The sequence below is a fragment of the Grampus griseus genome, assembly GCF_964374135.1.
Source record: "Grampus griseus genome assembly, chromosome: X".
Classification (NCBI taxonomy): domain Eukaryota; kingdom Metazoa; phylum Chordata; class Mammalia; order Artiodactyla; family Delphinidae; genus Grampus; species Grampus griseus.
The window spans coordinates 41,343,301-41,367,781 of NC_138999.1; the positions used below are offsets into that span (position 1 = coordinate 41,343,301).

A 24,481-nucleotide genomic window follows, 5' to 3' on the forward strand; every position below is an offset into this window, starting at 1 on the left:
TTGAGAACATCCAAAGAGCTTTTGCTTATGTCATGCAGCCTCTGGAAAATTCCACCGCATGTGCAAGAGAGAATGACCATGAAAAAGTATTGTTGTGAATAGTTTTGACTTTGTGAACCCCCTGAAAGGGTTTCCTGAACCGGTAGAAAGCCTAGGACCACAGTTTGAGGATCTCTGGCCTGGTGTTTTAAGGTGCCAACTCTGGAACTGGAATTCCTGAGTTCGAACCACAGCTCCACTACTTACTAGGTGGGGCAAAGTGAATTAACGTTTCTGGTGCTTAGCATCCCCATTGTTGCCCATAGGCAACCTGCTGCCTAAGACTACTATTTACGTGCAATAAAACACCTAAACAGGGTCAACTATTATTAGTACTGCAACTCCAACAAATATACCTGGCCTGGGGCTGACTTGCCTTCAACACGTTTATCAAGAGAATAAATCTAGTTCACCCAGGGAAGAGGCCCGAAGGGCTGGGCGGCGCCCTGGAAGTGGTGACCTCTTTTGCATTAGGTTTTGATGGAAGGGAAGGGTAGTGCAATGAAATAAGGGTATTCTGGTCAGGCTAGCAAAAACGCCGCTCCCAGGATAGGGGCCCGCGGTCCCCAGCAGAGCATGGGACCGAGAAGACCTGGAACCTTTGTGTTCCTCTGAGCGCTCCCCAATACATGTCCTCGTCCACCCCGGGGACCTCTACCTGCACCTTCCACAGAACCGTTTGCCCCGACTCAACATGGCGTTAGAATCCCACAAGACACCTTTGTCTTTAGGTCCCAACTGGAGGCTTTACCCCGCCTATTCGTCGCAGAGATCACCGCCCAAGGTCCGATGCCCGCCTAGCCCCTCGACGCGTCCGAGCGGGGCTCCCTTTTCAAAATGGCAGTAGCCCCCCGGCTGTTTGGGGGGCTCTGTTTCCGTTTCCGGGGACAGAAGCCGGAAGTAGCATTTATGGGGACTTTTCCTATCCCCAGCTGCGATGACTGTGAGAGGAGGGCGAACGGCCATGGCGGCGGTGGCAGAGAGTCCGGCGGCTGCGGCTGCGGCCGAGGACCGAGAGCCACAGCGTAAAGCGGTGCCGGGCCTGGAGAGCCAGCGGCGCCAGATCGAGAACGGCGAGAATGGGCGAGGGCATCCGCTGCGGGCGGGCGAAAGCTGGTGAGGCGGAGCTGCGAACGGAGCCTCGGCTAGGGGGACGATGGAGGCGTTGGGGAAGGTGGGGGACGGGGCGGCGAAGGTCCGCAGGAGAGGTGCCGTGGGGCGGAGTGGCCTGTGAGACTGAGGACAAGAGACGCGGGGAAGTGCCTTGTCTGTGAAAGAGGCGGGGCCGGGCCTGTGTGGTGGAGCCTGCGGCCTGAGAACCGGATTGTTGTGGAGAGGCAGGGGGTCGGATATATATTTTTTAAACATCTTTATTGGATTAAAATTGCTTTACAATGGTGTGTTAGTTTCTGCTGTATTACAAAGTGCATCACCTATACGTATATATATATCCCCATATCTCTTCCCTCTTGCGTCACCCTCCCACGCTCCCTATCCCACCACTCTAGGTGGACACAAAGCACCGAGCTGATCTCCCTGTGCCATGCGGCTGCTTCCCACTAGCTATCTATTTTACGTTTGGTAGTGTATATATGTCCATGCCACTCTCCCACTTCGTCCCAGCTTACCCTTCTCCCTCCCCGTGTCCTCAAGTCCATTCTCTATGTCTGCGTCTTTATTTCTGTCCTGCCCCTAGGTTCTTCATGACCACTTTTTTGTTTGTTTATTTTTTGGATTCCATATATATGTGTTAGCATACGGTATTTGTTTTTCTCTTTCTGGCTTCATTGTGTATGACAGACTCTAGGTCCATCCACCTCACTACAGATAACTCAGTTTCATTTCTTTTTATGGCTGAGTAATATTCCATTGTATATATGTGCCACATCTTCTTTATCCATTCATCTGTCGATGGACACTTAGGTTGCTTCCATGTCCTGGCTATTGTAAGTAGAGCTGCAGTGAACATTGGGGCGCATGTGCTTTTTTGAATTATGGCTTTCTCTGGGTATATGCCCAGTAGTGGGATTGCTGGGTTGTATGGTAGTTCTATTTTTAGTTTTTTAAGGAACCTCCATACTGTTCTCCATAGTGGCTGTATCAATTTACATTCAGGGGGGCGGATCTTGAGAAGAAAGGGCCACGGCGGCGGGGTCAGGCTCGCGTGGTGGAACTGAGAACCTGGGAAGGAGGTTTTCTCAGCAACAGAGCGGGGCAGCGTGGTCTGCGCGACGTAACGTAGCATTTGGGGGCGGCCCGCGGTGCTCCGCCGCGCCTGACAACGGAGGCGAGGCGGGTGATGTCAGGCGGAAGAGCGAAATCGGAGCCGAAAGGCTGAGGGGGGAGGGGAGTCGGAGCCTCCGTGACGGAGGGAGCTGGAGCCTGGGAACGAGGCTTGTGACGTAGGCCGAGGGGCGTGTCCTGGGGCAGAGGAAAGACTGCAGAGGGGAGGTGGTACCTTGTGAAGCAGAAAATGGCGCCTGCGAATGAGCAAAGTTTGTGACGCGGCGAGGTTTTTGCCTCTGGCCGAGCCCTTCTTCCCAGGACGGGAGAAAGTGCAGGTGATTGGCACGGGAGGGGCCTTCGATGTTACATTTGTTTTCTGTTTTGTAATGCTTTGTTTTTGTAATCAGGAACAAATAGCTTTTTAAAATGTGAACGCGTATCTTGATAAATCGGCTTGTTTAATTGATTTCTTTGCTAACCAGTGCTTGAAATGTACTGTTCCTGGGTTCATTTTATTTCTCGCCGAGTTGTATCTCGTTTTTTAAGTTGTGAAATACGTAAGACCTGTAAAGATTATATGAAACGTTTACGTAGCCCAGGTTGATGGACATTCTATAAAAATAAACGGCCTGTGCTCTTCAAAAATTTCAAGGTCGTGAGAGACAAAGGATGAAGAACTGTTCCAGACTGAAGAAATTAACGGGATTTAACGAGTCATGATAACTAAATGCAAAGTGTGATCCTGGGTTGGATCCCGGAGCAGAAAAAATAAATTATTTAAAAATAAGTTTTTTCTCATAAAATGAATTTTCTCTCTTTTACTGTAAAAGATATGAATGGGGAAATTGGTAAAATTTTACTAAGGTCTGAAGATTAGCTATTAGTACTGCTAATTCCTTGCTTTTGATAATTGTATTTTGAGTATGAAAGGGAATATCTTTGTTTTTAGGAAATACATGTCGAAATATTTAGGGGTAAAGAACCATCGTGTAAGCAAGCTTACTCTGAAATCGTTGAAAGAATGGCATATATAAAAACGTATTTAAAGAAATAATCGAGCAAATGGGTAAAATTTTAAATTTGGAGAATCTGGATGAAGGGCACGCGGGAATTCTTTGTATTATTTTTGCTATTTTTCTGAGTCTATTTCAAAGTTAAAAATTTAAAGAATAATAAAAAAATTTGTGAATTAATCGCCTAGGTTAAGATTCAGACCGTTACCTTAAGAAATCCTTCTGTGCCCCTCCCAGATGAAGATCCCTCTCCCTGCCAGGGGAAGTTATTACCCTGAATTTTTAATTTCGTTAACGTTTCCCCACCATTGTATGCATCCCTAAATAGTATTTGTGGTCTAAGCTTTCATTTTATTGAGGATATATATGAAATCAGACTGGATGCACATGGTGTGCCCTTTGCATCATGTCAGGTGGGTACTCTGTATTCACATGACGTCATTGGTGATGTTAGCCTTGATCACTTGGTGAAGGTATCTGCTGGGTTTCTCCACTGTGCAGGTACTATTTTCCTCTTTCCGTACACAGTAATTCTTTTTAAAAATAATTTATGTCCATCCTTTCCTCAAAATGTTTTAACAGTCTTCCTATTTTATTCAATGTAACTGCTAAAATTCTTACAATGACTTGCAAGGCTTTAGGATTGCGAGGCTGGTCCCTGGCTCTGATCTTCTCCCATGCTCTTCTGATTTCCCTCCCCCTCACTTTCCCCATCCGGCCATGTTGGACTCTTGCTGTTCCTCGAACGCCTCAAGCATGCTCTCACCTGAGAGCCTTTAGGAGTGAGGTTTGCTCATTTTACAGAGTTATTTAATCACAGTACTAGCGAAATATATATTCCTGTTACTGGAGAGACAAGTTGAGATTCCCCAAATCGGAAATATGGAACTGAGCAGTTTGTTTTACCATTACACTATAGCTCTCCAGCAAGGCAAAACCTCAATCCATCCTGAGAATAAACAATAACAGGAACGTTTTTATAGCCCACTTGGAGGTGTTCAGAAGGGCAGGGGGGGCCTTTGGTTTCTGCCCCATCCTACCTTTACAGCCTTGTGACAATACCCTTTAAAATTATCCCACCAGTACCAGCTTTCCTCTTGGGGTGCTGAAAATGTTTTGGAAGTAGATAGAGGTTGTGGTTGCACAATGCTGAATGTACTAAATGCCATTGAATTGTTCACTTTTTAAATGGTTAATTTTATGTCATGTGAATAAAAAATTATGCTCTGTCAATAAAAAAAATTTATCCCATCGATGTTGGTTCAGTGAAGCCAGTTTATCTCTGCTTTTGTGGATAATATGCAGCATTTTTCCTTAGCTCCATTTTTTAATGCTTATCTAGAGCAGAGCACCTCAAGATTCTTTAATTTGCTGTCTATTTTATAGGGGTTTGCTGCAGTGGTCAGGAAATTTGTGCTTATAAAGCATTTCAAAGTCATGGACTAACCCCAAATCACATACCTAATATCCATATTAATATTTGCACCTTCTATCTTTTGTCAGCTGGCAGATTTGGGTGGGGGCATTTAATTAATTTGGCCATCTAAATTGATTTAATTTCTAGGAGAAGCTTAAATTTTAAGAGAAAATTCAAATCTGTGATAGTTTAGCCTCCTTGGCAAATTTTCGAGGATGAACCATCTAAAACAAATCTGGGATAGCTGGAGTCTCTAGGTCTGTGCAGGGTGGGGATATTTTCCTAACAGAGGTAAGCAAGCATGAGGTTCTCTTTGCTCAGGTTAAGGAAGGTGGGTGGCTGGGTTCAGTATTGCAGAATCGACTGTGATGTGTGAAGGGGAAGCAACGTCTCACTGGAGCTTAAGAGACTAGCCTAGAAATGTTGAGGGTTTTCTGTCAATGGAGAAGTCTGCACAGCACGGGGAACCATTACCTTTAATGAAGACCCTAGAACTAAACCGACTGAAATTTTCACACGTTTGGTTGGCGATTGCTGCTATAGCTCTTACACAAGGTAAATATGCTTTGGCCACTGGATCTAATGAAAGACTGAAAAAAACAATAGGCCTCTGACAATTCCCCTCTAATTGAGTCGGCACCCTTAGTACCTGTTCAGACTTTTTGTGAACCAAAAAGGGAAAGGAGTTTGTGAGTCTAGCGTCCTGGAGGGGGGAGCTTTTGGTAGACAGTTACTGTACTAGTCTTTGTTGCTTGAACATTATGCTTTTTAGCTTGAAAACTATGCAGTTATTGAAAGATATTTATATTAGTATATCTAATTATATATAATTAATAACTAATCTAGGAAGATAAACTTTCTTTTTGGTTTGTCATTTTTAAAAATATCAAGTTTGAAAAATGAAAGCTTTTCTGAAATTTTCAAGTTAATTAAAATTGGGGGAATTTTGGATAAACCTAATGATACTATTATCATTCCTTTTATAGGGCAAAGGAGCAAATCTTTGTGGTATCTCCCAGAGATAGTTTAGACAGAAAAGAACATCTTAACAGTGTTATTATTCTGACTTTGGCCTGAATTTGTGAAAGACAAAGGAAGAATAGTTGTTTTTTAACAAGATATAAATTGAAGTAAAGACAAGAAATATTTATAGTCAACCTCGTAAAACACAGTGATAAATAACAAAGATTATTAGGAGCTTAACTTTTTTTTAAAGCAAGAATTCTTTTTAAAAAATGAGCTAAGGAGATGTCAGAAGGTACCAAGAGTTAACAGTAATTTGGTGACAGAAAAAGGAACTTCCAGTCTGGGCATAAATTAATGTAGTCATTTTACAGAAAAAGGCCCAAATTCTAATTTTTCTCCTTTGGTACATTATTCATGTAACAATTTATAGAAAGGATTTATTTATATGCCTGCCTTCTTATTTGTGTATGTAGGCTTATACAGATATATAAATAATAAATTTAGAACAATGTAATAGCACATTTACCATCTGAATAAGCTAACAACCTTTTAATAAAACAAGTAGGAAACCATCTCTTAGTTTACATCCATATTTCTATTTCTCTGTAATTATTATACCTAGTGTAATGATTAACCAGAATAACCAATATTTTCTCCAGACACAAGAGAAATCTAGAGGACAGGCAATATTTTTAGTAATTTCTTTCCATAAGCACATATTTCATATCATTTTAACAAATTTGAGGAAACACAAACATAAGTGACTTTAGGAAGATCCATTTTATTTCTGTATACTAGCAACAAGACATTAGAAAGTTAAAATTTGAAAGATACCATTTACAGTAGCAACCAAAAAAAATTGAAGTGTAGGAGTAAATAACAATGTGGTGCTTTTTCATTAGACAATGACAACTCTGTCATGACTGCCACCTGAGCTGACAGATTATGAGCCATCCCAATTCAGAGATGTTAAAAAAGTTTTTGTGTCTTTGAATTGAAAAAACATGCTAGTGATACTTTGTGAAAATTTATGTAAAACTTCAGTCTTCTATGATGGCTTTAGAAATCCAGGTTGTAGCCAGGTCTGGAGGTTTTGCTTACCACTCTAAAAAGTGATTTTAATGTTAATCTTCCTTAAAAATCTGCTTTTAAAAAAACCCATTGAGCTGTGGCTCCTTTTGCTTCGAAGGTCCCATTAACAATAAACTAGCTTTACTGAGTAACCTCATAGACCATCAATGGAGGCAATTAAAACCTTGAAGGGGAGGTGAAGGTACAGTGGCAGAGGGTAAGGTCCGCAATGGGGTTTTCTAGATGAGTGATGGGAAGTGTCTGTGGCTTGAGCCACTGGAGTGCGGAGGGTGTGTGTTTCTGGCATGAATGAAGTACGGGGTCTGTGGGGGTCACTGCAACCCCCAAAATAAATAACTGAATAAAAAACAACCCACAGAAAAGTTTGCCTATTTGGGCAACATGTGACTATTCCAGGGTTTTTCTATCTCCCCATCCCCCTACCTTTCTGATCCTTTTTTAAACAAAGAAAAGTTGCCATTTTAAGGAATCCAATTTATAGAGTTAAATCGCTGGAAAACTGTTACGTATTTTTTATCAGTTTTGTAATTTTTTTAAAAAGTGTTTATTTGAGGCTGTTAAATACTTGGGACAGCCTTTTATGTGTCAACAATTCCATAGCAGGGACTTCCCTGGTGGTCCAGTGATTAAGATTCCGCACTTCCACTGCAGCGGGCAAGGTTCGATCCCTGGTCTGGGAACTAAGATCTTGCATGCCACGGGTGGGCGCAGCCAAAAAAAAAAAGAAAAAAAAAAATTCCATAGCAGAGCAGGTTTGTGTTGGAGTTGGAGGGGGGAAGGAGGATTACGTGTACATGAACTTTTTTGTCTAAGCCCTGGGATCAGAACAGTAACAGCTAATGTTCATTTAGCACTTACTATATGTCAAGTATTTTGCAGACTTCAGAATTTCTCATGACATTTTACAAAGGCAGATTTCAACAGTCCTAAATGTTTATCCTAGTAGTGTATATAAAAGTCTCCTTTAAAAGAGAATAGGTCAAACTGCACTTAAAGGTGGTTCAGGTGGTAAATTTTATGTTTTAACCACAGTTTTACATAAAGAGTGAGCTAGTCACCATACACTTAGAAATTTACTCTAAAGCCAAAATAAATCCTAAATAAGAAATTATTTTTAAGATGGCAGTATACAGTTTTTGAAGGAAAACTTTATGATTCCTTTAGCAGTTGAAATTCTTTTTGATTTCTGAGCGGGTTTTCAGAATTTAACAATCCATTTCTTAGCTGAAGATTTTTGTATCCTTTACAAACACTGCACATTTAACAAATGGCTAAGTCTTACAACATTAGCTGCAAGTAAGTTATTTTGAACCTAATTTGACTGTGTTACCCCACAGACTAATACAAGTGAATTATTGTTTATTCCATAATAAAATCTCCTGTTTTCTGGCCCCATGGGTATGGGTATGGGTTTTGGGGGTTTTTTTTGCCGTTATTGAGCACACTTTCTGTTTTTAATCATCAAATCTCTTTTAGTATCTTAAGAAGTTAAGCATTCTATCCAAATCTGGATTTCACTGAATACATTTTGCTTCTAATTTATTTTTATATGATGCTGAAAATTTTTTTAAATGTTGAATTCTGGGAAGAATTTCTTTTTTTAATCGGAAATATAGTTGGCGTATAGCGCTGTATTAGTTTCAGGTGTTCATGAAACTTGTCATCTTGACTTGTAACATGTTGATACTTTTAGTCTAATAACCGTGTGAAGTGGTACCACTAACCCCCAGATAGCCGTGTGACACCCCTGTCACCTGTCTGGTCCAGGTTCCTCGTGGAGCAGCACTGGTACAAGCAGTGGGAAGTATACGTGCAGGGAGGAGACCAGGACCCCAGCACCTTCCCTGGCTGCATCAACAATGCTGAGCTCTTTGAAGGTACCAGGCTTCTGCCTCCCAACATCAGCCAAGCCTGGACTTCTTGTCATCTTTGTCCCCGCAAATGATCATGAGCCCCTTTTCTGTGCTAGGTCATTGGTGAGATGGCCAGAGTGACTCATCACTTTCCTTCCCTGATTGTTCCTCTGCCACCTCCCCCCGCCCTCCTGCAGACCAGGTAAACTGGCGCCTCAAGAAGGGACTGGTGGAAGGTGAGGACTATGTGCTGCTCCCAGCGGCTGCTTGGCATTACCTGGTCAACTGGTATGGTCTAGAGCATGGCCAGCCTCCCATTGAACGCAAGGTATAGTGGGTGGGGAGGGTGCTGGGGGGTGGCTTTTATAGGGCGGGGAGCGTAGGAGGAAGGCCTCCATAGGCCCAGGATGGGTCCAGACCTGTGTGTTCACGTATGCTGTATCCATACACCTGGGTCTGCCCTCTCCTCCTCTCCCAGGTCATTAGATGGTATCTTGCTGTGTCCCCTGCATTTGCTCGCCTGTGTGTGCTCCCCTCACAGAGCCTCGTACGTGTGTCTATGCCATGTGTGTTTGTCTGTGTGGATGTTCCTCTGATCTCAAAGGTCGTCGTTCCTGTGTCCATGTGTGTGTTGGGTGGGTACACCTGTGTGTGCATCCTTCCCTCCTTCCAGGTCGTGGAGCTGTCCAACATCCAGAAGGTTGAAGTGTACCCAGTAGAACTGCTGCTCATCCAGCACAGTGATATGGACACAGCTCACACCGCTCAGTTCAGCCGCACAGATTCTGTTGGTGAGTCTAAGGGTCGTGGAATGAGTTGGCATTCCCAGCCACGGTCACAGCTCGGTGACCTAAGGAATCTGATGCCAAGATGGGTGGATCCTCCAGGGTCCCAGGAAGACCTTGAATGTGCTCCATCACCCTCCACAGACCTAGTTCTGCGCACCGCTCAAGAGCAGTTTCTGGTGAGCCCCCAAGAAGAGACACGGCTGTGGATCAAGAACGCGGAGGGCTCTTTTGAGAGGTTGTGCAACACACGTGTCACAGTGCTTGACGCCGCTCTCAAGACTGGGCAGGTAAGGGTGGGGAGGACTTCTTGGCCCACCACCCGTGCTCAGGTTGGGGGAAGTGAGGGCTAGGTGTCCGTGGACCCTCCATGAATGCCTTTCCTGATCTTTACTCCTCTTCCTCCAACCCAGGTGGTCATCATGGAGACCCGAAACAAGGATGGCACTTGGCCCAGCGCACAGCTGCCCGCCATGTGAGCCCTTGGGGTTTCCAGTCCAGAGTGGGATCCCACAGTAGGCAGAACAACTGAGCCCAAGAGCACATTCCACCCACAAGTAGTAGGTCCTCAGCTGATAAGAGTTTCTCATCCGTCCCAGGAGCAGCGCGTCGGAGGAGGATGAGGACTTCCAGGGCCAGCCGGGCATCTGTGGTCTCACCAATCTGGGCAACACGTGCTTCATGAACTCGGCCCTGCAGGTTGAGCCATTAGGTCTAGGTCTGGCACTGCGCAGGGATGGATTTGAGCGTTGGAGATTGGGGACAGAGCTAGGGGGGTATTGCAGGGCAAGGGGTCAGTTGGAAGCTGGGGCCCCACAGTCTGGCTCGACATGCCCACGTTACTTTCTGAAACGTTAATGCCTCTTCCTTCCACTTGCTCCCTGCTTTCCCTTGTCTTCTCTCCTTCGTCACCACATTCTTCCTTCTCCTGAAATTCTTCTCTCCCCTACTTCCCTGCCCCTTCTCTTTCTTTCCCCTTCCTCCTGTCTCCCTTTCCTCTGTCCCCACCTTGGTTACCTCTCTCGCCTCTTCATGCACCTGGCCCCTGCCTTCTGCAGTGCCTCAGCAACGTGCCACAGCTCACCAACTACTTCCTCAAAAACCGCTACCTGGAGGAGCTCAACTTCTGCAACCCACTGGGCATGAAGGGGGAGATCGCAGAGGCCTATGCGGACCTGGTGAAGCAGGCGTGGTCCGGCCACCACCGCTCCATCGTGCCCCACGTGTTCAAGGTGTGGCTCAGCCCTGGCCAGTTCCTCTGTGCCCCCACCCCCCAACTCCCTCACGCTCTGACGGCCCTGCCCATCTTCTCAGACCAAGGTCGGCCACTTTGCGTCCCAGTTTCTGGGCTACCAGCAGCATGACTCACAGGAGCTGCTGTCGTTCCTCCTGGATGGGCTGCACGAGGACCTCAATCGTGTTAAGAAGAAGGAATATGTGGAACTGTGCGATGCTGCTGGGAGGCCAGATCAGGTGGGCGCTCCTGGAAGACCCCCATCCTGAGAGCCTCATTAAAGCCACTAGGGCCTCTGCCTCAGGAATTTTCTGGTCTCCCTGGAGTATCCCGCATACCACCATTTTCTATTAAGCTCCTCTTCCCTGACCTCGGTCCCAACCTTGGCTCCAACGCCACATCTGCGCTCATGCCCAACCCAGAGTTAACCCCCACCTGGTCTCCTGCCCCAAATAATCCCCGGCCCCGACAGTGAACGCAGTCTCCAGATAGCCCTCACTGTAACTCTGCCTCTGGACTTTACCGGTGGCCGTAACCTTAACTTTAATCCCATGCACATCCACCCCATACCATGGTTTTCCCCGGCCCCGGGCAAGCCTCACCACCCACCATGACACTCAACAGGAGGTTGCTCAGGAGGCCTGGCAGAACCACAAACGGCGGAACGATTCTGTGATTGTGGACACTTTCCATGGCCTCTTCAAGTCCACGGTGGTGTGCCCTGATTGTGGCAACGTGTCTGTGACCTTCGACCCCTTCTGCTACCTCAGTGTCCCATTGCCTATGACCCACAAGAGGGTCATGGAGGTCTTCTTTGTCTCCATGGACCCCCGCCGCAAGCCAGAGCAGGTACGGGGGGAATGGGGACAGGGGACGTAATGAGGGACACGTAGTCAGAGTTCGTTTGATTACTCTGTCGTACCTCAGGGTTTCCTTCACTAACTCACCACACATCCTTCTGCTCTTTTGTGGATACCGTTCCTCCCTCAGCACCGGCTCGTGGTCCCCAAGAAAGGCAAGATCTCGGATCTGTGTGTGGCTCTGGCCAAACACACTGGTGTCTCGCCAGAAAGGGTGAGGCTCTGCAGATAGAAGGAGGGTGGGATTCAGGGGCAGGGGGGCAGAGAGAGGCAGAAGGGCCTGGGGGAGACCTGGCAGACTGACCGGTCCCCTCTCTGCATCCCATTCTCAGATGATGGTGGCCGATGTCTTCAGTCACCGCTTCTATAAGATCTACCAGCTGGAGGAGTCTCTGAGCAGCATCTTGGACCGAGATGATATCTTCATGTGAGTGAGAGGACGAGGGGAGATGAGGGCTTCTCAGGAACCTCCTCCGTTAACCACCTTCCCTCTCCCTTCCTCGGCCTGATTCACAGGGCACCTGCGCAGCTCGGGGCTTCGGCCACGTGCCTTAGTGGGGCAGGGGGCTAGGGGCTGTCAGTGAGTGGGGCGACACATCCTTATACAGGGCGTCCTTGGCTGTTTTCCTCCTTGTTATGTGAGGGAGGCTCCTGTTTCTTTATTTTATTCAGCACTTAACTAGTACCTTGTATGTACCCGATGCTGATCTGCACTCCTTACTCACATTGCATGCCTCAAAAACCAAGTGATTTTTGAAATGGGGAACACTAAGATGCTTTCTGAACATAAGAACATTCAGAGCAGGTTTGAAATCTTTGGGTAACTAAAATAGAAGGTGCTTTATGAGTAGAAAAATTTTTGTAAACCAAGCAGTTTAGTTTTCCAAAAAGAAAATGGTTTTAGATCCCTGTGTCACAAAAAATTTTTGTCAACTCCCTCAGTGCGCTGATAACACCAAAGTACTTTATCTAACATCACATAAACAAAGGGCTGTGTAAATCATCCAACAGTTTGTAAAATACAGAACCCTGGGTAACTCTTCGGACCCTTTTAAAAATATTTTCAGACTGTGAGTGGTGAGTGGCTGGAGCAACTGGGGTAGAATCCTCGAATCCCTCTTGGGTGTCCTGATCAGGCATGACCTGATGTCCATCCCCCACAGATACGAGGTGTCAGGCAGGGCTGCTATTGGCGAGAACTCCAGAGAGGACGTTGTGCTTCCTATCTACCTGCGGGAGCGCACCCCAGCCCGGGACTACAACAATTCTTACTATGGCCTGATGCTCTTTGGGCACCCGCTCCTGGTGTCGGTGCCCCGGGACCGGCTCTCCTGGGACGCCCTGTATCACATCCTGCTGTACCGCCTCTCGTGAGTCTGCTGTTTGGGGTCAGGCAGGGAGGTGGGGTCAGAACTCAGATCCGGGCGTCTAGCTGCTTAGTTGCCACTTCCCGTCTGCATCCAGAAGACAGCTCAAACTTAACATGGCCAGAGAGGAACTTGTAGGCTTTTTTCTTTCTCTAAATTTCTGACTTTGCACCACTTCTCCTAGGTGTTGGGGATACACAGAGGTGAACAAGACAGACAAAATGCAGACTTCATCTTGTACTTAATTGTCTCTTCCTTGGAGAGGCTTGGTTGTTTGTGTTTTTACTGATAGATTTTCATCGTGCTTAAAATCCAGAGTCCTTACCAAGGCAAACAACAGTGCGTTATCTGGCTTCACCTCTCTCTCATGTTGCACTTACAAGTGCTTCTCAGAGGCCTTCCCTGATGGAAATTTACAGCTGATTGTGTGCCTGTTTACCAGTGGCTTATCATACTTAAGATCCACGCTCCTTAACTGTGGCACACAAGATCCTACATTGTCAGGCTGCCTCTTCCCGTGTCCCTCTGGCATCTCCTGAGACCTTCCGGGCTCCTCCTTAAGAACTGTTTGTGTATGGGTTTACCAGTGGCTTCCCATCATAAGCAAAGTAGGATTCTGGGCTCTGTCCTCCCTGCCCTCGGGTCCCTCCTTGAGAGTCTCCTCTGCTCTGTCGGCAGACGCTATGTGACCAGACCCAGCTCGGATGACGAGGATGATGGGGATGAGAAAGGTGAGGAGGAGAAAGGAGAGAGGATCGGCAAGGATGAGGGTCTGTACAAGCAGTCCCATGGCCTGAGGGAGGGTCAGGGGGTTTGGGGTCGGTCTGGCCCACACAGGGTCCACATGGATGTGTATTGCAGCTCAACCCCCTGGGGCTCACACATTTCCACCTCTGACATCCTCTCCTGTCCCAGCAGACCTGGAGGATAAGGACAACCTCCCTAAGCCTGGACATGTGGCTGGGGGCAGCTCCCAAGACCCTGGGCCGGAGCAGGCTGGGCCCAGCTCTGGAGTCGCGGGCGGGAGCCGGGCCCCCGTGGACAACTCCCCTGGACCATCCCACTGGCCCCAGAGAGCACGGCGCAAGCACCTCTTCACCCTGCAGACAGTGAATTCCAATGGGACCAGCGACCGCTCGACCTTCAACGAGGATACCCATGGTGTCTCCTTCAGCTGTGAGCCAGGGTTGGGGAGGCGGGAGGGGGGTGTGCTTGGCAGCAGGGCCCATGACCACCTCCCCTCGCCCCCAGCCCAGCCGTACATTGCCATCGACTGGGAGCCAGAGATGAAGAAGCGTTACTATGACGAGGTGGAGGCTGAGGTAAACGAGATCCTGGGGATGGGAGGCACTTTCACCTTGCGCTACACACAAAGTCCATGCTCTTAACCACTCGGTGTGTGTCTTCCACCCCGACTCCTTTTTATCCCCCACAACCCCCATCCTCATACCTGGCTGTCCATTCCCCCAACCTAGGGCTACGTGAAGCATGACTGTGTTGGGTACGTGCTGAAGAAGGCTCCGGTGCGGCTGCAGGAGTGCATCGAGCTCTTCACCACCACTGAGACCCTGGAGAAGGAAAACCCCTGGTGAGGGCCCAGAACAGGGCCTCTGGGGGTGCAGTTGGGTGGGACCACCTCCCCCAGTCCGTCACCACTAAATACACCTCCTTCCCCCTCCCCCTCACTCGAAGCCTTCCTGCCACTCTGGCCACCAACACCCCAAGCCTATTCCTACCTCAGAGCCTTTGCCTGGGCTGTTCCTTCTCCCAGGGTCATTCTTCCTCTAGTTATCTACAGGATTTGACCTCCATTTTGCTCAGGTCTCTGAGCAAATGTTACCTCCTCAGAGAGACCTTCTCTTACTCTTCTGTTAAAAGCCGCTCCTCTCCCAGCCATCAGCTCCCTCCATTCCCTCTTTCTAGCTCTGTAACGCCACTTGATGTCACCTCCTAGATCCCCTTTTGCATCGTTTTTTTGTATTTTCTGTTAGAGTGAACCCCTTAAGGGGGAAGACTTTTAAGTTCACTGTGTGTCTCTTCTCACTGATTATAATGGTGTGGGCTGTGCAGTAGATACTCATTAGATCCTTGCAGAATAAACAAAACAGAAAAAGAGAACCAAAAAAGACAAAACCAGTCTAAAAAATAAGAGCGGCATCTCCATGGAGCAGAAAGGGAATAGAAATACAAAGTAGTGCCAAAGGACTCAACAGTAGACCGTCAGTAAATACCTGGCGAGTGAGTCAGTGAATAAAATAGAAGAGAGAAAACTGGAGTGAGAGAGGCAGGCTCTAAAAGAAGGCTAGTGTCTCACAGACTGGAAGCCAAACAAAAACACACGCCAGTACAAAAGTGTATACAGTGGGGAGTTGGTGAGTACTCGGTAGGATTTTAACATGTCAAGAGAGCAAACTAGAGTAACAGGCAGACTAGGAGTAAGAGCAGCATCTCTGGACGAGACGTGGCCCACGAAGGCCGCACGGCACAAAGAGCATGCGGTAGGTGCTCAGAAAGTGTCTGTGTCCTGACTCGGGCTCCATCTCTAGGTACTGCCCCAATTGCAAGCAGCACCAGCTGGCCACCAAGAAGCTGGACCTGTGGATGCTGCCGGAGACGCTCATCATCCACCTGAAGCGCTTTTCCTACACCAAGTTCTCCCGCGAGAAGCTGGATACCCTTGTGGAGTTTCCTATCCGGTCCGGGGCCCGGGGAGGCTGGCTGTGGGGGGAAGGCAGGCAATGGGGAAGGGGGCGCCAGCAGTGTTAACCCTCTCCCCACCCACAGGGACCTGGACTTCTCCAAGTTTGTCATCAAGCCGCAGAACGAGTCGGCCCCAGAGCTGTACAAATATGATCTCATTGCAGTTTCCAACCATTACGGGGGCCTGCGGGATGGACACTGTATGTGCCAGGCTGTGGCAGGGCCGTGTGCTGGGGGGTCAGGATGTCCCCAGTGGGTGTCCCCAGATGTGTGAACGGGTGGCGAGGTCATTAGGGTGGGAGGAGTGAGAGCGGACGTGGACGCCTCTTAGGGGCAGGAGGGTGGGTGAGGACAGCTTCCCCTCTTTTATAGACACGACATTTGCCTGCAACAAGGACAGCGGTCAATGGCACTACTTCGATGACAACAGTGTCTCACCTGTGACTGAGAATCAGATTGAGGTGTGATTTCCATCCTCCCTTCTCCCGACATCCTCCTCCCCGATCCACACTGACTCCTGTCCTCTCCTTGCAGTCCAAGGCAGCCTATGTCCTGTTCTACCAACGCCAGGATGTGGCACGTCGCCTGCAACCCCAGCCCAGCTTATCTGACCCCCCAGCGTCCCCAGCCTTTGGTACCCCAGCCAACTCTGAGTTCATGGATGTAAATTGAGGGGCCCTGGCCCTGCCACAGGGAAGGTAGCCATCTCTGCTCTCTTCCTTCCCAGCTCCACCCCTGTCCTCTTACCTGTGTTAGGTGCCCCATGCCAGACGCCACAGGCTTAGTCGTGGCTACTGTTCTCCTGTGCTGCTATATTGCTTTCTCTTGGGGAAGAAGAGGGCATGTCTCCTTCCAGCAGTGTGTTCCCTACCTGTGTTTGCCCCTTAGAGCATTAACCCTCCCTTCTATTCTCTATTTATGGTTGTCCCCTTCCCTCTTGTCCTCAACCTGGGGTGAACTGAGGGGTTGGTGGTGGGATGCACCTGAACACAGAGTGTATTTTCTTATTGAGACTCTGTACTTTCTGCTGTGTACATATAAACGTGCCAGTGTGTTCCTTGGCAGTGTGGGTTTTTTTCTTTTAACATACTTACCAAGCACCAGTTTTATGCCTGTGTGCTTACTGAATGCCAGGTGTGTGATGGCTGCTGCTCTGAGTGCACCATCTCTGTGCCAGGTACTATTCTAAGTGCTTCTGAAGCACCATCTGCACATCAGACACGATTCTCAGCACCAACTGCATGCCCAGTGTTTCCCAAAGCATTTTGGAAATATCGACTCATAATCCTCACAACAGTCTCACGCAGGAGTTGTCATCGCCAATTTCAGATGGGGAAACAGATACAGAGGTCAAGTAATTGCTCGAGCTAGGTCCAGAGGTCAGTACACCTTATCAGTTACACGGCAGTAGTCCTGGAGGGGACGTTTGACCTCCCTGGACCCAGGATGGAAATCTTTGTGGACATGACCTGCACTACAGGTGATGTGGGAAAGGTGTGCCTGGAACAGACAGGCATCCGTGTGGGCAAATGGGTGGTTTCCGGACCTAAAAGATACTAACCAGACCACCTCGCAGGCCCCCAGTAGTGTCCTCTGAGGAGTGGGTACATCTGGCCCAAGCCATACAAACTGACAGGACAGGTGTGCTGTGTTTGTGTCGCCCCTATGCTTAGCCTCCCGCCATGACTGCAGCTCCCCCACCAGGCAGGGTCCCTTCAGCCTCATGCCACAGAAGAGTGAGGTGGTGCACCTAGCACAGAATGGGTGCAGCATAGTGTGTCTGAGCATAAGATGCCACCTAAGCACTGCACAGCCCCCACCTGAGCCCTCCCGTAGGCACCAGCTGTCACCTCTGAGAAACGGCTCTTGTGGGGACAACCTTGGGGCAGCGTGGAGTGGACAGATGTGCAGTATCTGGGTGTAGACAAGCACCCCAACCCTTCACACTGAGGAAGGGAATCCTGATCAGGACGGCTGAGAGACCATTCCCATGGGAAGGGTCTCCTCATTCCCCTCAGCCTGCTGCCTTTGCACTGGACCTGGCAGCCTCCCCCCGCCCCCACCTCCAGCTTTATCACCCACAAATCTCCGGTCATGCTGTTGGCACAGGCAAGAATCGAGGTAGTTGCTGTGAGGAGCTCAGCTCAAACTGACTTAAGCAAAAAGCACAGAAATACTAGTTAAAGTTATGACTAGATCCAGGCACTCATAAGCTGTTGTTTAATCCTCACGAAGACTATATGGTTTAAGCACTGTTACCCCATTTTGCAGATGAGGAATCAGGCATAAAGAGCTGGTTCAAAATGAGACCTCAGGGCTTCCCTGGTGGCGCAGTGGTTGAGAGTCCGCCTGCCGATGCAGGGGACGCGGGTTCGTGCCCCGGTCCGGGAAGATCCCACATGCCGCGGAGCGGCTGGGCCCGTGAGCCATGGCCGCTGAGTCTGCACGTCCAGAGCCTGTGCTCCGCAATGGGAGAGGCCACAACAGTGAGAGGCCCGCATACTGCAGCAAAAAAAAAAAAAAAAAGACCTCATTAGCTATGAGTAATCAATCAGTCCTGGACAAAAATCCACCTACAATGAATTCACTCAAAATAACTTCCCGGGTTTAACCAAAGACGTTTCGAAAAGACAACATGCCTAAGAATCAGGAGAAGTAAGAGGCAACAGACACAGTTACACAGAGACACCTCATATTAGAATCCTCAGACATCAATGTAAAACAGTTATGCTTACTCTGGCCATGGAAATAGAGACGATTACATATGAACAAGAAATTTAAAACTTTTAAAAATGAAAATGAGAAAGAACCAAGCAGAAGTAATAGATCTGAGATAGATAATAACAGTTTGAGAAGTCGATGGATGAGTTTAGCAACATATCAGACATAGCCGAGGAGGGACTCTGTGAATTGGATACAGTTTAAAGTGTACTAAGTAGTGCACTTGTAGAAGATTTTAAGTTAGACTAATACTACATTTCGATAAATTAAGGGTATAAAAACTAAAGAATAGAAAAAGTATAAATTTCAAACAAGAGGCAGGGAAATAGATGAATAATCCAAAAGAAGGCAAGAAGAAAGGAACATGGAACAAGGTGGATGGATAGCACATATGCAACCACTTGCAAATAGTCTGCTCTGCCCTCTCCAGTTCAAGGAAGGGGACTGGGAACTAGGCTGCTGCTTCTAGACCGCAACTGCCACCGTCCCAGGGAGAAGGTGGGGCGAGGGTGAGTAAGAATGCCAGAGAACTTTCCCACGACTTTGAAGATGTCTTTTTCTTGATTGGGTACTTGCTGTGTTGCTATAAACCTGTGACTGTTTCCAGAGCACTGACACAATTGGTTCTGACAATTCAGCTTGCTTTCATTTTTCTTTTCTTTTTAAATTTAATTTTATGTTTTCGTTGGGGAACATAAGCTTGGAGCTTCCTAGTCTGCAATTATGCTGATGTCACTCCCTTTGTGTATTATGTGTTTTTCTTTAAATAGGAAATTTATTGATAGAAATCTCATATTTTTTCATTAGATTACACATCATTTATTACTTGTTTTTTATGTTTTAAAATTAATTTGTTTACTTATTTTAATTTTTTTTGGCTGTGTTGGGTCTTCATTGCTGGGCGCGGGCTTTCTCTAGTTCTGGCGAGCGGGGACTAACTACTCTTCACTGTGGTGCGCGGGCTTCTCATTGCGGTGGCTTCTCTTGTTGTGGAGCACGGGCTCTAGGCTCGCGGGCTTCACTAGTTGCAGCACACAGGCTCAGCAGTTGTGGCTCGTGGGCTCTAGAGCACAGGCTCAGTAGTTGTGGTGCACAGGCTTAGTTGCTCTGTGGCATGTGGGATCTTCCCGGACCAGGGATCAAACCCATGTTCCCTGCATTGGCAGGCGGATTCTTAACCACTGCGCCACCAGGGAAGTCCCTGAATTAGGTATTTTAAAATGATTCCACTTTATCTCTTTTGTTTGCCTATTAGCTCTTACTCTTAGTTTTATTTACTGATTGCTGTAGGGTTTATATTATACATCTTTAACTTATCAAAGTCTACCTTCAAGTGATATATACTACTTCACATATAGTATAAGAACTCCATAATAGTGTGCTTCCATTTCCCCCTGCTCAGCCTTTATGCTATTGTTATCATGCATTTTACTTTAACATGTTATAAATCCCAAAATACGTTGTTATTTTTATTTTTTAAAAAAATATTTATTTTTTTTACATCTTTATTGGAGTATAATTACTTTACAAATGGTGTGTTAGTTTCTGCTTTATAACAAAGTGAATCAGTTATACATATACATATTTGGTTGCACCAGGTCTTAGTTGCGGCATGGGGGCTCCTTAGTGTGGCATGCGAACTTTTAGTTGCAGCATGCATGTGGGATCTAGTTCCCTGGTCAGGGATCGAACCCGGGCCCCCTGCATTGGGAGTGTGGAGTCTTAACCACTGTGCCACCAGGGAAGTCCCTGTTATTTTTATTTAAGCAGTCAATTACTTCAAAGAGATTTAAATAATAAGAAAAGGAATCATATATGTTTACCCACATAGTTGCCACTTCCAGTGCTCTTCATTCCTTTGTGTAGGTCCTGATTTCCATCTGGTATCATTTGCCTTCTTCTTTAACATTTTTTGTAGCGCAGGTCTGCTGGTGATGAATTCTCTGTTTTTGTATGTCTGAAAAAGTCTGTATTTCACCTTATTTTTTGAAAGATATTTTCATGGGTCTAGAATGTTAGGTCAACTGTTTCTATTTCTTTCAGTACTTTAAAGACATTCCTCCACTATCTTCTTCCTTACATTGTTTCCTATGAGAAATCTGCTCTCATCCTTATCTTCGTCCCTCTGTGCATAGTCTTTTTTTCCCTCTGGCTGCTTTGAAGATTTTCTCTTCAGCACTGGTTTTGAAAAAATTGATTATGATATGCCTTGGTGTAGTTTCCTTTTTTTCTTCTTCCAGTTTTATCGAGATATAATTGACATACAGCACTGTGTAAGTTTAAGGTGTACAACATAATGATTTGACTTACATACATTATGAAATGGTTACCACAATGTTTAGTGAATATCCATCATCTCATATAGATACAAGATTAAAGAAATAGAAAAAAAATGTTTTTCCCTGTGATGAGAACTCTTAGGATTTACCATCTTAACAACTTTCATATATAACATACAGCAGTGTTAATTATATGATGTTGTGTATTACATTCCTAGTAGTTATCTTAGAATTGGAAGTTTGTACCTTTTGACTGCCTTCATCCAATTATCTTCCCCACCATCTTCCTGCCTCTGGGAACCACAAATCTGACCTCTTTTTCTATAAATTTGTCTCTTTGTTTTTGAAGTATAATTGACCTTCAACACTATGTTAGTTCCTAGTACACAGCATAGAGATTCAATTTTTCTATATATTTCAAAATGATCACCAAGATAAGTCTAGTTACTGTCACCATACAAAGATATTACATAATTATTGACTATATTCCCCACACTGTACATTTCATACCCATGACTCACTTATTTTGTAACTGAAAGTATGTACCTGTTAAACTCCCTCACCTATTTCTCTCCTCCTCACCTCCCCTCCTCCCTGGCAACCACTTGTTTGTTCTCTGTTTATGTTTAGTTATGTTTGTTCATTTGTTTTGTTTTTTAGATTCCACATATAAGTGAAATCTTACAGTATTTGTCTTCGTCTGACTTATTTCACTTAGCATAATGCCCTCCAAGTCCATTCATGTTGTCACAAATGGCAAGATTTCATTCTTTTTTAAGGCTGAGTAATATTCCATTGTGTATATATATACCACATCTTTATCCATTCCTCTTTTGATGGGCACTTAGGTTGCTTCCATATCTTGGCTATTGTAAATAATGCTGCAGTGACCATAAGAGTACACATATCTTTTCAAATTAGTGTTTTCATTTTCTTTGGATAAATACCCAGGAGTGGAATTGCTGGATTATATGGTATTTGTATTTTTTATTTTTTTAGGAATCTCCATACTGTTTTCCATACTAGCTGCACCAATTTGTATTCCCACCAACAGTGCACAAAGGTTTCCTTTTCTCCACATCCTCACCAACACTTGTTATTTGTTGTCTTTTTGGTAATAGTCATTCTGACATGTATGAGGTGATATCTCATTGCGATTTTGATTTGCATCCCCCTGATGATTAGTAATGTTGAACATCGTTCATGTATGTGCCTGCTGGCCATGTATATGTTTTCCTTGAAAAAATGTCTATTCAGGTCCTCTGCCCATTTTTTAAATCAGGTTGTTTGTTTTGTTTAACGTTGAGTTGTATGAGTTCTTTATATATTTTGGATAGTAACCCATTAGCAGATATACTGTTTGCAAATATCTTCTCCCATTCAGTAGGCAGCTTTTTGTTTTGTTGATAGTTTCTTGCCTTGGTGTCGTTTCCTCATGTTTCTTGTGCTTGGGGTTCCTTGAGCTTCTTGGATCTGCAGGTTTCTAGTGTTCATCAGATTTGGAAAAATTTTGGCAAGTGTTTCTTTATATGTTTTTTTTTTTTTTTCTGAAGCTCCCTTCTCTCTTCTTCTTTATGGACTCCAATTACTCATATATTAGGCTGCTTGAAGTTGTCTCACAGCTCACTGATGCTCTTTTCATTTTTTTTTGATTCTTTTTTTCCTATGTACTTCATTTTCAATAGTTTCTATTGCTGTGACTTCAAGTTGACTAGTTATTTTCTTCTTCAATGTCTAATGTGCTGTTAATCCTATCTGGTGTATTTTTCAACTGGGGCATTGTAGCTGTTCAATTTGGGTCTTCTTTATATCTTCAATGTCTCTACTTAACTTTGAACATATGGCATGCAATAATAGCAATAACTGTGTTAATGTCCTTTTCTGCTAATTCTAATGTCTGTATCAGTTCTGAATCAGTTTTGATTGATTATGCTCCTTATTATGGGTCATGTTTCCCTGAAAAGGCATTTCTGATACTCTTTGGTTGGATCTCAGACATTGTAAATTTTATCTTACTAGTAGCTGGATATTTTTGTATTCCTACAAATCTCCTAGAGCTTTGTTCTTGGATGTATCTAATTTTCTTAGAAATAGTTTCATCCTTTCAAGTCTTGCTTTTATGATGTTAGGCAGTTCCAAAGAAGTGTTTAATCTAGGGTTAATTATTCCCCACCACTGAGGCAAGATCTTCCTGAGTCCTGTATCCAACGACCTGAGAATTACGAGTGTTTCCAGTCTTCCTGGTTGGATCAGCCACTGGAACCACCCTGTGTGAATGCCAGACCTTGTTCCCTATAACCCTTTTGAATGGCTCTTTCCCCAGTCTTGGGCAGTTTCCTCACACAGATGCACTGCTTGATACTCTGTTGATTGCTCCAGGAAGACCCTCTGCAGATCACCAGAGTTCTCTCTGCAGCTCTCTCCTCTCTGGTACTCTGTCCTAAGGACTCCAGCTGTCCTGGTCTCCACAGACTCTCAGCTGTGTCTCTTCAACTCAAGGGCTCTGCCAGGCTCTGCCTGGGTTCCCCTGCCTGAGCAGTGGCCTGGACAATCCCTCCAGGCAGTAAGCTGGGGAATTCACCTCATCTACTTCCTGTTTCTCAGGGGTCACTGTCCTTCATTTCCATTGTCCATTGTTTTAAAAACTGTTGTTTCACATATTTTGTCTAGTTGTATTGTTGTTTAAGGCAAGAAGGTGAGTCTTGTCTCTGTTGCTTCATCTTGGCTGGAAGCAGAAGTGCTCTCCCACAACTTCGTAAAACTTGCTGTTTAGCTGTTCTTTTCCTCACTTCTTGAGATGAAGGCTTAGTTCATTAATTATTCTAACTTTTTGCCTTGATATGTTTGTACTCCTAGATAATAAAAAACAGAAATATGGATTGTAAAAACCCCATGTAACTATATTTATTACTTTTGACACTGTTGGATTCTTTAAATTCTTTAAATAAAAAAAGTAACACATTTGTGAAATGCTTACAGTTTTTTGGTGCCATCATAGACCTCACCTTGAAAAAAAGTTTCCTTAACAACTGGAAAAAATGTATATAAACATGGGTATCTATATTTTAAAAACTTACTGTACCTTTAAAAAATTGTACACTCTTTCTGTGTGGAAAGGAGATAGCAGAGAGAGCAATCTGGAAGTTAAAAAAGAAATATGGAAGGTAGAAGAAAGCAAGGAGAAGAGGGAATAGAAAAGTAGGAAAAATTAGTAGCACATGGATGAGGTTTACAGAAATGGCATGTAACCCTCACTGTTTCTAGATCTTCAGTTATAGTTTCCATAGACTGCAATGCATGGCTGGTCATGGTCCACTTGCATTCACCAGCCACCCCACTGAGCGGACCACTGCCTGTGTTAGCTACTCTATAAAATGGTAAAAACAGTATGTAAATACACTGTAGAAGAAGACTTAATTGTGAATATAGTTTTTTGGTATGTTTAACAATGGACAATGTCTGAAGTCAGGGTTCCAAGGGAGCATCCTCTTTTTCTTCTATTGCCGTGTAAGATCCCTGTCCTATTCTCTGAGCAGCTCTAAAATCTTGTTTCTTTCCAGTCTAGATCCTAACAAAATCTTGGATTTGGTTTGCGCTAGCAGTTACAGTCACTGAGGTGCTTTTCTCTCTCTCCTTCCCTCAGTTAATAGGTTTCCTGTGCCCAGTTGGAAATGGGGCAAGTTGGAGAGGACCATTCCTCTTTCCAAATGGAGACTGTGCTGAAAGCAGCAGATTTTGTGTCCATTTGGTATCACTGCTGCCTCTTCCCAAGCTCCTGTCCCTGTCATCAGCTGACCCTTTCTTTCTGTGATGTATGAATAGGGCTATGAATTTCAGTGAAGGTAAAATATGTGTTTTCAAACAAAATCTGTTTTTGAATCTATCCTGGGGACAAAAATACTTTCATAATTATTAAATACTGTGTGCTG

General features: G+C 45.5%; 1 protein-coding gene across 5 annotated transcripts; it reads left to right on the top strand.

The window, feature by feature from the left end:
* The first annotated feature begins 949 nt into the window (after positions 1 to 949).
* On the top strand, positions 950 to 16,604 carry USP11 (ubiquitin specific peptidase 11). 5 transcript variants are annotated; one of them, XM_082681008.1, is made up of 21 exons: positions 950 to 1,155; positions 8,521 to 8,630; positions 8,804 to 8,934; positions 9,280 to 9,397; positions 9,536 to 9,681; positions 9,805 to 9,866; positions 9,991 to 10,090; positions 10,450 to 10,623; positions 10,706 to 10,864; positions 11,250 to 11,474; positions 11,616 to 11,699; positions 11,818 to 11,912; positions 12,649 to 12,855; positions 13,531 to 13,583; positions 13,771 to 14,028; positions 14,104 to 14,174; positions 14,328 to 14,440; positions 15,399 to 15,548; positions 15,637 to 15,752; positions 15,925 to 16,013; positions 16,087 to 16,604. In XM_082681008.1, exons 1-21 carry the CDS (start codon positions 977 to 979, stop codon positions 16,222 to 16,224), a joined length of 2,778 nt encoding a protein of 925 aa, XP_082537134.1. In that variant the 5' UTR covers positions 950 to 976; the 3' UTR covers positions 16,225 to 16,604. The 5 variants fall into 5 exon arrangements, with proteins under 5 accessions (XP_082537134.1, XP_082537135.1, XP_082537136.1 ...); XM_082681009.1 differs by having other exon boundaries at positions 13,771 to 14,013; XM_082681010.1 differs by having other exon boundaries at positions 973 to 1,155; positions 9,494 to 9,681.
* The last annotated feature ends 7,877 nt before the right edge of the window (positions 16,605 to 24,481 follow it).